Source organism: Molothrus ater, chromosome 5, assembly GCF_012460135.2.
Source record: "Molothrus ater isolate BHLD 08-10-18 breed brown headed cowbird chromosome 5, BPBGC_Mater_1.1, whole genome shotgun sequence".
Lineage (NCBI taxonomy): Eukaryota > Metazoa > Chordata > Aves > Passeriformes > Icteridae > Molothrus > Molothrus ater.
In genome coordinates, this window is record NC_050482.2 from 39,378,738 (window position 1) to 39,392,301 (window position 13,564).

General features: G+C 37.3%; 1 protein-coding gene across 2 annotated transcripts in view; it reads right to left on the minus strand.

The window, feature by feature from the left end:
- Positions 1-980: 980 nt before the first annotated feature.
- Positions 981-13,564, minus strand: part of LIN7A (lin-7 homolog A, crumbs cell polarity complex component) — a 46,456-nt gene continuing 33,872 nt past the window's right edge. The window contains exons 3-6 of one of the 2 annotated variants that reach the window (XM_036400890.2): positions 11,642-11,713; positions 9,083-9,292; positions 4,637-4,842; positions 981-3,096 (exon numbers count right to left, since the gene is read on the minus strand). In XM_036400890.2, coding sequence (XP_036256783.1) covers positions 3,054-3,096; positions 4,637-4,842; positions 9,083-9,292; positions 11,642-11,713 — 531 coding nt within the window. In that variant the 3' untranslated portion in view covers positions 981-3,053. Of the gene's footprint in view, positions 3,097-4,632; positions 4,843-9,082; positions 9,293-11,641; positions 11,714-13,564 lie in introns of both variants that reach the window. The other variant, XM_036400888.2, reaches the window with a different exon arrangement.

Genomic DNA, 13,564 nt, shown 5'->3' on the forward strand with positions numbered 1-13,564 from the left:
CTTCTCATGGCAAAGCACAATGAGCTGTATGTCTCATCAGACGTGTACAGCAGGCAGCACGTTCTTGCAAACTGTCCCAGAATACTCTCAGGTTTAGAAATCTGTTTTGTTTTATTAGATGCTGGATATGGAAACGGTCTCACTAATACTTATGGAGGGACAGTACTGCTTCTAGCTAATAATCCACTGCTTATGTGTGGAATGGTCCTTAGTACTTCCAGACACTTTTCTGCATAATTCTGAAATTCAAGCTGGTGAGCTTTTTGCTTTATCAAAGACTATGGAATTCTTCAATACCTTATAAAGTGCCAGTCACATCAAATAACACAAACAGAAAAACTATGGCTAGCACAGCAGAGCCATCAACTTAACTAAGTACATACCACCAACACTAAATCTCTACTATTATTAGATCCTGCACCTGGATCTTTGGTGTAAGTGAACATGATGCTAGAGTGTGTAAACACTCCTTTGGCTACTGTAATAAAGAGACAAAAAAGGCATCTTGGATCTTCAACCTCAGTTTGCTGCCACTGCAGAGAAACATGAGGGAGAGCCCCAAAGGTAAATATAGGCAATAAAACTTACTAAGTTGACTGAAAGATTATCAGTTTAGTGTAGTGTAACAGCAAATGCCAGGAGACCAATCAGTTAAAATACAATGCACAAATAGCTGCAGACCTACATGTGGAAAGTGTTGTCTTCCCTGCACTTCTTCTGAATACTAATTCAGCTCATGTGCATATGTGGAAGTACCATGTTAAATCAGGACTAAATACATTTAAATCATAAATGAAAATACTGACTAAAATCCAAAACCGTATCACAGGCTTAGGGACAGTGGTTATTTTGTGATTACGTAGCTGTATGTTTTATTGATCAGTAAGGGGCATGAAAAGCAATAGAAAGCTATTTCTTCCTGTTTTCACTTCAAAGTCATTGACAGTTCTTACTGTTAAATGTTGGTGAAGACTAGAATGTTAATTTTAATGTGTATAAATAATTTATTGAATAATAATATATGAAAATGAATTTTATATGCTTCTCTATATGAATTACAGTCTATTATTGACATATATTAATCAGCACATTCCACTCAAATTTTTTGAGGAAGAGGAGGGAAGGAGGTTGAGAGGCGGTTTGGAAAAATGCAGTACAGTGGGCTGACTAAATCTGAATACTTGGTCTCTGAAAATGCAGCTATCAAGGTAATCCAAATCATACTGATGAGATACAAGACAGTTATATGCAGTCATAATAACAACTTAAAAACTTTCAATATTAATAGCAATGCCTGTTTGAGAACAGTTTTAAAATAGGTACGTACAATTTTATTAAGTATAAAAAGACACCGTGCAGAGCACAATACAATATATTTCATCTTCAGTTCTGGTCTCTCTTCAGAGACCATCAAGCTCCACTCTCTTAACTGATATTGTAACCAATGATTACTGATATAATTACCCCTCTGTATAAAACGAGGCTTCTCTAGATGAATTCATGCTGTTTGGTTTTAAACATACAGTAATTTCCTTTCAATGGCTACTTACACTGATCAAACACTGTCAATTCTGGTGGCTAGCCTGCATTTGGTTTCTAATATATGCTATGATACTGCCAATTTACCCTGTTTTGCTTTGTCTCTGTTTGAGAATAGACCCTCCAATATATTAATTGTTTCTGACTTTGTTCCAAGTTCAAAACTAGAACACTGTTTCTGACCATTTGTACATTCCATTCTGCACATTATTGAACTTTCACTGACATCAGCAGGAGTTTCCAACATGCAATGACTGTATGGTTTTACCCTAATCCCCTTTTCTCTCCCAAGTCTTTTCTAATGAAGCATAGAAGGCATGTAAAAATGATCTTTTTTTTAGGATTTGAGAGTCCATTTTCTTATTTTCTTGAAAGCAGATGACATTTATGGCCCTCCAGCTTTGACTATCTTCTTTGGAAAAGCAGACATGTAAACTTAAGAACTTACAGATTTTGCTTGCACATTCCAGTTCAGTTTAATTAAAAAAAAAAAAGTCAGACTGTAATTTCAAATTGATTTAAATGATAATGTGTGAGTCCTAAAAGAAACAACTTACATTTCCTCCTCTCTAAAATATATTAACATTAGACTGGAAAATAAATTAAACAATACAGAAGTGCAGAGATTATGCTATCACAGTAATATCTGCCAAACAAAGCTTGGTCTTTTGCTAACATTAGCTTACTACATTTGCAATACATGCTAAGCAAAGACCCTACTTCTCTAACAGGTACATTCAGACAATATATATTTTATTGAATAAATATATAATATATCCAGTTATAGATTTCTGAATAGTAACTATAATAGATACAAGCAATACCTACGTTTAAAAATACAGTTCTAGGCTTCCCTAACTTTACTACTAATAAAATTAAAGTTGACCTAAAACTTTCTCACTCTGTTGATGCATAATAAAATATATGGAAACACCAAGAGTAAAAAGCCAATTGCTTCTACAAATGGAATACTTTATAAATATAGTAAATTGCTATTTCCAGAGGGAAATCTGAAAATTATAAACAGGAAGTTAGGTTAAAACAGATCTACCAGATATAGTACAAAGTGGTTATGAAGCATGATGTACAAGTTTGATGTCTGTGGAAAAATTTTGAACTGATGTTTTTCATTTTTGGAGATAACCGTAGAGAAAGATCCTGCTCTCAAAAGCAGCCAATCTTAACCTCCCTAAACAAAACTTTCAGTGACTAGAGAAAACCAACTAGAAATTTGTCAGAGTAAGGAGTGCAAGAGGAGATCAAACAGAATTATTTGGAAGCGCTGGACTTCGCTGTTTCATAGGGTTTACCAATCATGCTGTTCTCATTGGGAACAGAGTCACAGAAGCAAAATGTATCTGTGACCACTGTGTGCTGAAAAGCCTTACCATGATGGTGCCCTCCCTACAACTCACTTTAGTCTGGTACTGTACATTCTCCAGATGAATTCTGTTTCATGTTCCTGTAGTTGTTTTCTTTTGCTGGAATACTAGAGTACAGCTCTGGTTGTCTGATTACTGAACTCTTGATTGAGGCTTCTTCTTTCTCGAGAACAACCTAGAATTAAAGAAACACGTTGCTCAGAGCAAGCAGAAAGAATTGAGGAATTAAGCTGGTGGCTGTCTCTGCCTGCTATTTCTCCCTTTCAATCTAAAATCAGCAAAAATTCCTTACTTGCTAATGAAATGATTTAGGCAACTGAAAAGAATTAAAAACTTCATGTGTATGTCTGTCTCCTGCAATGGCCCTGGTTTACTTAGAAACCCCAAACTTACTTCATGAAATACTACTGTTTATACCTCTTGTCTGAGTAGAGGCTCTGGGGTGGAATTCAAAACCTTCTCAGGGCCCTTGTTTGCCCCAACAGATCTGGAATACTGGTGGTCACAGGACAGGGTGTTTACAAGGGTTTTCCCCTGATTACCAACAGAGGTCAGTGTCAACACTGATGAGGATGAGACCATCACTGAGAGCTTCAGATTTTGACCATTTGGGGACTTTCTGAGTCACTGACTCTTTTAGTACATGTATACTGTTTTGGGAACAAACAGCTATGAGATGAGGGTTGGGACTTAAATCATTGGGACATGCATTCCTACTTGATTTTATTTAGGCAAATGGAGCATATCTATAAATGTATTCATAGCACAAACTCACTGATTTCAGAAAAACTGCATATACAGAGAACCTCTGAACCTCACACACCACTGGGAGACTTGCAAGCCTCTTGGAAGTTATTGTGATTTTGAATGTCAGTTAAGAGTGAATGAAATACTTCCTACCAAACTGTATCCAAAAGCAAGCACTTAGAGGTGCCCTGAAGAGTGACCAGAATGAAGTAAGTGTTTCCTGTGGCAAGGAAGAGGCTTCAAAGACTTTTCTTCACCTACCACCAGCAAATCTTGAGGTTTCATTGTAGAGTGGTAACAGATTAGCTGAAAATGCTTTAAACTGTCTAAACCTGGTGGCATATTCTTGTCATAAATGCTCTGGTTGTTAATATTAAAAAAAAAACCCAAACATTCCCAGGACTCCTTTCACTTACAGATAAGCCAGAAGTGCATGGTGGCTTTTGATCTCAGGGTTATCAGTTGGAAACTGGCTCCAGAATTTTCTAGTGCCTTTAACCTGTTGTCAAAATGCATCTTTACTGGGAAAAAAACATGTGGAAAGGGACCAAAGAATGAGCTCTGCTCATCCTGGCAGTATGTGCTGGCTGGGTCCCCAAGGGTACCTCCAGGCCCCTGACTGCCCCCCTTGGGGCTCCCTCCATCCTGTCCCAGCCCAGGACCTCATGTCAGGCACTAGGGCTGCCATCTCCTGCCCCAGCAATGCCCCAGCAGGGCCAGTCTCCAGCTCCCCATAGCCCTGCCCTGCCCAGCCAGGGGGTGCCACTAAACTGGGCCCACTGTGGGCTCACGTCCCAGCCTGTTTCTATCCCCAGACAGGTGCCCAGGCCTGGGGCTGCCCTGCTCCTGTCTGGGGCTGAGATGGGCTCTGGCAGCAGATGCTGCCCTGACAGACCCCTGGAAGTGGCTGGCCCAGGTGGGGTGCTGCCAGAGGACTCTAGGGAAGAACACTGAATCCTCTCACCTACGACATATGGTTTTGCTGTGTAGTTTGCTGCTGCTGCTGCTGAATGAGCAGCTGCTGCTGCTGCCGGCGCCGGGCTGTTCTCAGCTTTTCGAAGCGAGCCTCCATCTCCTCCAGCACCTTGGGAGTGTAGCGCACCACCAGCTTCACGCTGTCCTTGGCCGCCTTCAGCAGCTCCACTGCCTTCTCATGGTGCTCTCCTTCCACACTCTGCCAGCAGGGACAACAGATTTAATAGTGAAAATGATGCTTTGATCCAGAGCTGTGTCTTTTTCATATGGAAAGCGTGGCAGAGTTTTACGCAGTTTCCACACCTTACATTTTTTAAGGGACCACTAAAAAGAAAGCATTAAGTAAGACTTATGCACTGCTGGGCATTGTTTAATGGGTATTAATTTTCAAGCCCTGACTTCTATGCTATTGTTGTTTGGAACAGTAAATTTCCAAAAGAGGGAGGTGACTCAGCTGTTAAATAGAGTATTCAATTTCTATCATTAAGTGGACTGACTGGAATCATATGCCTTTTAGGCATGTGCATTGTTACACACCTTAAGAAAAAGGGAAAAATGTTCTAGTGGTGCACAATTGTCCACTTGTTGTAGGACATATTCCAAAACCAAAAGTATATCTGCACAGAAGAAAACCCAATAGCCTGAGCATCTGTAACCTTCACATGGGTTTTAGATAATCTAGAAAGAAGTCTTTTTCTTCCCATTTAAAATAAACCAAAGTTTTACTACCTGCTGTGTTTTAAAACTCTTATGTATTTTGGAAATATAAGTCTTGAGAGAAAGTGTACAAAATTTGGCATTGTTTTATATTTCCTTTTTTGCTTGTAAATAATGGTCAGAATGGCATGGCATGGACATTCAGAGGAAATGAGAGGATATTCAGTGGTGTCATTTCGGTTTTGCCGTGCAACAGCATGAACTTAGAACAGGCTATGAACAAACACTGTTTCCTCCCAAGCTTCATGCAGTAGAAACATTTGTTTGCTTGCAAAATGCTGGATGGTTCTTATTAACACCAATAAGAAATTGTGATTGTTTTGTAGGGCAATAATAAGACAGGGTGTTTTAATACATCATTCAACAACCCAGCAAACTGTGTTGAATTCATGCTTGTTTGTTTTCTCTCCTGGTTGTGCCCAGCCTTGTTCTTCCAGTTTAGACAGTATTTTTTAATTAGAAATGAAGGGTTTGACTTTGTTGCTGTCCAGGTCAATGGAAAACTCCCATTGATATGAATGGTAACGATGCAGAATTAAGCCTAATGCTCTGAGCCATAAGCAAAGAGGGGACAAAACCAATGGCAAACATAGTGATGCTAAATACAAATCCTGCTCTCTGAACACACCTCACTCAGATCTTGACAACCACAGTTTTCAGCTCTTATTAATATGATGGTTAAACATGCTCTTAATGTCTTTATTGCTGCTTGCACTCCAGTTTTCAAGGTATTACAAAAACTTTACCTGCTTAACAACAGCTGCAGAAGTGACATAGAGCAGGAAAAGGAAAGGGCAAAGGGGGTTGTTTTGCTGTTGGAATGCTTCTGCCTCTGCAAACCTCTAAGGCTGGGCTGGCAGAGGACTCCTGCTGGTATCAGTCATTCCTCTACAAGGTACTTTGCTGACTGGATTATGCTGGTGGGGGACATTGCAAGGATCTGACACACTCATGTTACTTTAGAACTGCCCACCCTAATGGGTAAAATTGTTTTTGAAAGTATATATTTACTTAACATATATTTTTTTATTTTATATACTTATATACACTTATTCCTTTTTTCCATTATTGCATTGGCAGATTGCATGAAAGAGAAGGATGAAAAACATTTGTAGAGACAAGAACCACTGAAAGAACTGCAGATATTGTGTGGGCAAATACCAACAATTACTCTATCCTGGTTTACAGACTTGCCATAAATCTAGAAGAAAAAAAATTCACTTTCCTGAAGACAAAAAGAACATCTGCTAGACCACAAGTTGGGAGACTAAGAAGAATATTTCTATTAGGTATCCCTACAGAAATACTTGGCTGACAAATTAGTCATTATAAATCTATTTTGCATCCTTTCTGTATCTGACTCACACAAGGTATCTGACAAATGCAGAATCTTTGCCAGATATCAACAGGCACCAGCAAGTGTTTTTGTTGAGCCATCTGCAGGGCTTACTGCTTTCAATTTCCTTTATTTTTAGGGGGTGTGGGACAAAAGTATGTTACAAAATCCTCAGCATAATGAGAAAACACTTTTTTAACATGCAGCCAAACAGCTCAAGGAACACTCTTCCCAGTCATGCTGGGATAACAAATCTGCATTCTGAACACACAGCTCTAATTTTATGTCCCTAATTATAAAGTTGGATAACCATCAGTGATTGAGCACAAACAAGTTACAGATATTTCATTCCATTTCCACCACTGAACTGTCTGTTCTATTGTACATACTGTACATTATTTGCTTTTCTCCAGCTAAATTAAGAGAACCACAGAGTGAGTGTCCCAGTGAACAATGCTAAATTTAGATTATTTTTTGTCCTGTCTCAAGCTTGTTTGCAACAAATAATCACTTCTACAATTTTTGCCTTTTTTCAAGTTATATTGTGTGGGATTATTTAGCCCAAGACTAGTTTATGAACAGTAGTTGCTCACTACTGTGAAGGTGGTGAGGGCCTGGAACAAGTTGCCAGAGAACTTGGAGATGTCCCATCCCTGGAAGTTCAAAGTCAGGTTGGACTGAGCAACCTGCTCTAGTGGAAGGTGCTCCCACCCAATCCGTGCTATGATTCTGTGATTGTTTCAAGTATCAACATGAATTCAAGCTTTGAATTCCGTTGTTTGCTCTGAATACAAAAATACTTCTTTTTCATCTCTAAAGCAACTTTCTCTTGTGTCCACATGCAATTGGGAATTTTGTACTGTGTTTTTTGCTGCATTACCTAAATAGATATTCTAAAGTGCACACATCAAATTTTCGACTGGAGAATCATAAAATAGGTGACAAGAGGGTCAAATTCAATACAGCTTGACATCTGAATGTTCACCACTTTCCTCTCTGGTCTTTGTCTAGATACTGTTGACAGTAAAAGGATTTTTCAAGAACCATCCGTCAATTAGTAAATCGAAACTATTTTCACCTTTTTAATCACTTGTTGAAAAAAACAACCACAAAATTCTCTGGTTAACTTTAAATCAGTGTGAAGTTTAAACAACTTCCTAAAGTATTCCATTGAGTTCTTTTCATTGAAGACTAAATAATCTTTTCAGTGGGTTTTTCTTTTCTATCTTATTGCTATTTGGTACAAGCAAGTTTTTAGAAATAGTATTTCTCTTTTGAGACCATGATAATTGATAGAAGAAGTGGTAAAAAGTCTGTCTGAAGTATTACCCTAATATTTTGTTACAACAGAAAGGGAATAGCTAGTGTTGAGAGAAATAGACGAAAACAGAACGTTTTTATCGTTTTTCACCTTGCAACAATGAAGAAATTTAAGTTTTAAAGCCTTAGATTTCTGACTGAACTCAGAAACTGCTACTCTGTGCCTTTGATGTATTTAAATACAAGGTCAGATGGAGGTTTGCATGGAAAAAGACTACGTGTTCACAAAGGGAAGGGTAAGGTTATGTGAATGAGTATTCTAATGTTTTCAATACTTTCATTTTGCTTTGTGTGCTCTTTTACAAAGTAATGTAAAGGTAGAATTTAACCTGTATCATGGAGTCAGAGCCTTATGGGTCCTCTAATCCAACCTCCCTTTTTTTTTTACCTCCATGTTGACATTCACAGTGAAATTACAACAAAATACTCCAGCTTGATTTACATGAAAAATGACCATGAAAAAAATGTACCATTTTACCAAGCATACATGCTCCCTGTATGGGAGCATTTGTACTGCTGATTTCTCTGACAAAGATATCACAGCTGGATGAATATCACTAAAAGAAATCTAGAATGCACCCTCCACTGCAAATCAGCACCAAATGTGCTTACCAAATTTCTTTCAATTTTATGTGTTCAGAGCCTTTGAAGGTCACAAGACTAAAGAAGTGCCATTGTGTCATCATTGTGCTTGGAAAGGGCTGTGTGCCTTGAAGGCTACAAAATGAAAGAACGACACTCTGTTATTAAGCTTTTACTGCAAGATGAATTTACAGAATTATCAATTATCACTAAGGACATAGGTTCCTTGTAAATTAGGCAGGTGGTGTGGATTTGAAATGAAAATGTACCATTTTACCAAGCACTCTCCATTACAACAGAAATTATAATGGCACAAAATTGTTGGTGGAGCTCTGCCTCACTGCACCACAAACGCACACTGAAGGTCTCTCACAGAACTAATTATTTTTGTTTCGTGTGGCTGCATTTTAAATCACAATGTTAGAACAGCTGTGAAAAATGAAAATCCAGATGAATATGAAAGCTCTATCAAATTTCCACATACCACTCCATTAACTGAAAGCAGCTGGTCCCCACGTTTGAGCCCACCATGCCTTTCTGCCACTCCTCCAGGAATGATACGAGAAATATAAATAGGTGAATTTTGTTCCTTTCCTCCCATGACATTAAAGCCCAGGCCTTCCTCAGTCTTTGGCAGCTCCACCACTCGCGGGTGTGAATGGCCTTCGCTCGCAGCAAATGCAGCAACTGTTGCCTGGAAGAAAAAAATGATTGATTTGGCTATTTAAGGGTAACAGTGATAGACACTTTGTTGTTCATTTGCAGGAAGAATTCCTTCCTGTGAAAACATTTCTGGATCTTACTATGACATTCTCTGATTATCTGAAAATATTTTAAAAACTAAGTTCTATGCCAATGTTTTTGAAATAAAGGAATAAACAGAGGAACTAATAGTTAGGTGACTTGTCAAAGATAATACAGAAAGTTACCAGCAGAGCCAGAAGCAGGCACCAGGAAGCCTTACTCTGTGGTGATGGCCCCTTATGATCATTAGTGCATTTCTTCTTTGCCTTTTCACAGGGAGAAAATTTATCCCTGTGGGATAAGATAATGGAATCTCTAATGTGTTCCTAGTTGAAATTAAGTGGATGAACTGAATTTTTAACTCTCTGCTTTGCTTTCAGAGTTATGGCATTATTTATTTTAAATTCTCAGATTATATTATTAAATTAAAAGTTTAGTTGATAATCTTTGTGAAGTCTTGCAAACTAAATAACTTCTGGAACAGGAATAGGAGGTTTATATTATATAATTCTGTCAAAACTTTAATGGAAAAATTAAATCTTAAGACAACAACAGATACATAAATCAATTACAAAAATCTAGATTGTTTAACTTATAACAGGGGAATAAAAAAGAGAAGAAACATACTGTAAAGCTTGCATCCAGGAAAATATTACATTTATACTTGATTTTTCTCTACAAGCATTTTCTTACTTATTGGTCTTAATAAATCATTAAATAAAGATTAAGAGAATATTTTATCGTTTTTAAAATGTGTTTGAAGTTCAAACTGCTTGAACAATTTTGCATCACACTAATATTTTTGAGCATCCTATAATGCTTATGCTTAATCAAAGCTAGTGGATGATGTGATATAATGGATCATTCCAAATTACATGTTTTTGCACATGCAGAACTTCTCATCATGCATACATATTATGTTAGACATGAATGCACTAGGAGAATGAAATGCAGACAGCCCAGAAATAACCAGGAAATATTGCACTATTGAAACATTGCTCTGTAACCTGCTGTTCTATATGAGTAAGAAATGAGAATGGGAAACACTAATTGAACTTCTCCCCATTTACTAAATAACATAGCAATAATTTCTATGTTTATCTGCAGTGTAAACAACTCAGGATTTCATATACACATTTCTCCATATAGAACAAAAGATCTTACAAAATTTACATTGACCGTTAGCTTTCAATTAGAAGGTTAAAATAAGAAAAATGGCCTACAGAAAAGAAAGTCCTATTTAATATGGAAAATATGCTGCAATTTAGAGTATATTAGGTTATTTGCTGCTATTATAGAGCTTGCTTCCCTAAAATACTCTTAAATCATTTTGTAACATACTTCCAACCTTCCTCTTCTGATACAGCTTTAAATTAAAATCTCTGAGCATAAATACATAATAGTAAGAGATCTTAGTTCCACTAGGACTTGAGGGAGTTTATGTTCACAGGAATGGGACCATAAAGAAGTATCTCTAAAAAAGATTTATGGGTTTTGCGATTTATTTTGCATAGAATCTGCTATACCACATAAAAGACACTGTTTTGTGCAAAATGATAATGGAAAAAAGAAAGCCATGGTGGACCCCCTTGTTTGGAAGCATCTATTTTTCTGCATGTTATGAAATAAAGAGCATATTTCATACTGGCACATAGAATGGGTTCTTTCATGGTTGTGTGAAATCCTTTATCATTTCAGCAGCAGCAGTAACATAGCTGTCATTGTCTTAGGATATAAGAAAGGCAGGTCCACATGGACAAAGAGACTATATTTTATTTAAACAGGCAATGTATCAGAAAAAAAGCTCCAGGCTTACATTTAGCTGTGGAGTCAATAAAATGTTGATCAGGCCATTTCTGACACTGTTCATCCTTACCACTTGCTCAGTACCTACAGTTCCCATTAGTTAAAAGGGGAATTTTGATTGTTTAGTTTCTACCTCCCAAATAACTGTGTCCTCTCTGGATGAGATGTATGGGAAAACAGTCCATTAAAATATTGGTTGTTGCAGGCAGACTGCTATAGAAGAACCAGTAGATTTGCTTTTGCAAAGCGACTTTTCAAAAAGCATCATATTCCATAAAATCATTCTCTTTTCTTAAGCTACAGAAGCAGCATAAAGGTTGAAATTTTCTATTATGATTGTTACCTGGGAAGTAGCACTGGTTCTAGACTCTGGGCTGCCACTGATGTCTAAATTTTCTTACAGTGTACACACGAATACCTGAAACACACACGCGCACAGTCAATTACTAGATCACTTTGGGAACACGTATTTCAACAGCTGCACGTATCCTACCTTTGCAGTGGCCCTGGCTCGGAATTCGGGGCAGCCATTAACAGTTATGGTTTCATGCATGTATTGATACACCTAAAATGTTCATGAAAATAAAATGAAATTAATTATAGGAGCAAAACAAGGACTTTATTTTAACCCAGACAGGAGAGTCCCTTTCCCTCAAAGAACTAACATCCATTAATGCTGTATTCATGCAATCACATAGTAAAGTATCTGCTAAACTTGAGCAGGCTTAGGTTAACAGAGAATATCAATTGTGTTTCTCACAATAATTTCCAAACTTAACTTTACATCTTCCAACACAACTCCCTTCCATTCTCTAGCAAGTAGTTTCCTAAAACCAGCTAAGTTCTACGTTTTCAAAAATTCGTGTTTCCAGGCAACTGACTTGAATGCAAGTGATCTGAACTGACTTGAGTGGTGCCTCAGCCTCCAACAATGACTTCTTTGGTCTCTGAACTTTCTTATGAACTAAAAAACTTAGGAAACTGATGTTAAAAAATTATGTAAGCTGCTCAGCATACAGAAGAAGAAAAATGCTGCTCAGCTGAAGAATGGAAGTAAAAATAGCTCTGGAGAAAGGCGACAGTACTACCTTCCATCAAACATAAGTAGGAATGTGAAAAGGGTTTACAGTCTGGTAGGTCTGGTCAGACATGGTCAATGAGTAAGATTATCCTTTAAAAAGAAATTGTACATACATATAAATTACATAAAATCACAATGCCAATATATATAAATTTCTGTAAGTTTTTTTTTCTGGTATACACTTTTGGCCCACCTTTCCTGGTCCTTAAGTCTCCATTTTAAACATCTCCAGTAAAGAGAAAGGAAAAGGCTTTGTCTTACATTGCCTCTGTTCTCTAGATTTGTCACACTCTCAGAGTAAAAATAACAACAAAGCTTTGATACTAGCCAGTTGTTTTGAAAACAAACTTAAAAAATAAAAATAATTACATATAACATACAGAAAGTTTTTTGGAAAACAAAGGTGAATGCAAACAAACCAAACCTTTTATTTAACTTTCTTATAAAATCAACAAACTTAAAAAGAGAAGTTGCTATATGCTACTGATTTACTGTGGGCATTTTCTTGACCTAATTCATCAGAAATTTTGTCATTTCATATGTCATGTGTCTCAGGCTCCACTTCTCATCAGAGAGAAACTTTGCTGGTAAAGTATGTTAGTTTTTACAGCAATCTCCTTAGGTTCCTTGAGGAGTGCAGATTCAAATGTACTTTCAAAAAGAAATTTATCTTTCACTCATTTGCTGATGCTTTAACAGAAGTGCCAAAACTTTCCTCTTTGGTAATGTAAATGTTACTTTGGTGGAGAAGTACTTATCTGACCAGCAAACAATGGCTTTTCTCGTTGATAGACAAATGTTCCCCATTGCCCTGTCCTGATGACCTGTTATGCAGTACCATAAGGATGCATCTCTCCACACTGAGCCTGTTAATATGAAACTTAACACACTGACAAGCATATGCTGCAAACATCTAAACAGAATTAAGATTTGTGTCTCATTTCTGATTTCAGTGGATAGACATACTGTTAATCAAGCACTCTTAAGTAGCAAAATGTTTGGGGATGACTTATCCCCAAACCTTTTTTCTTAGGGTATCATACATAAGGGAAAGGTGAGAAAGGAAAGGAGATAACAAATGCAATACATTTCAGAGATCTAAAATACAACAAACACTTCCACAATATAGCAAAAGATTCTTTGTCTTGACTACTGTCAGCACATATGTCATTCTAGAACTGAATTTAAAAAAGCCTGGGCCAATGAAGAAAACTGAGACAAGGGGATCATGCTGAAAATCTTCCTGCTTTCTCCATTTGAAATGAAATCTTGCTTCCATTGGGAACATGGACACTGACGACAGCAGAAACCAGGATTTTGCCCTTACTTGTAAAC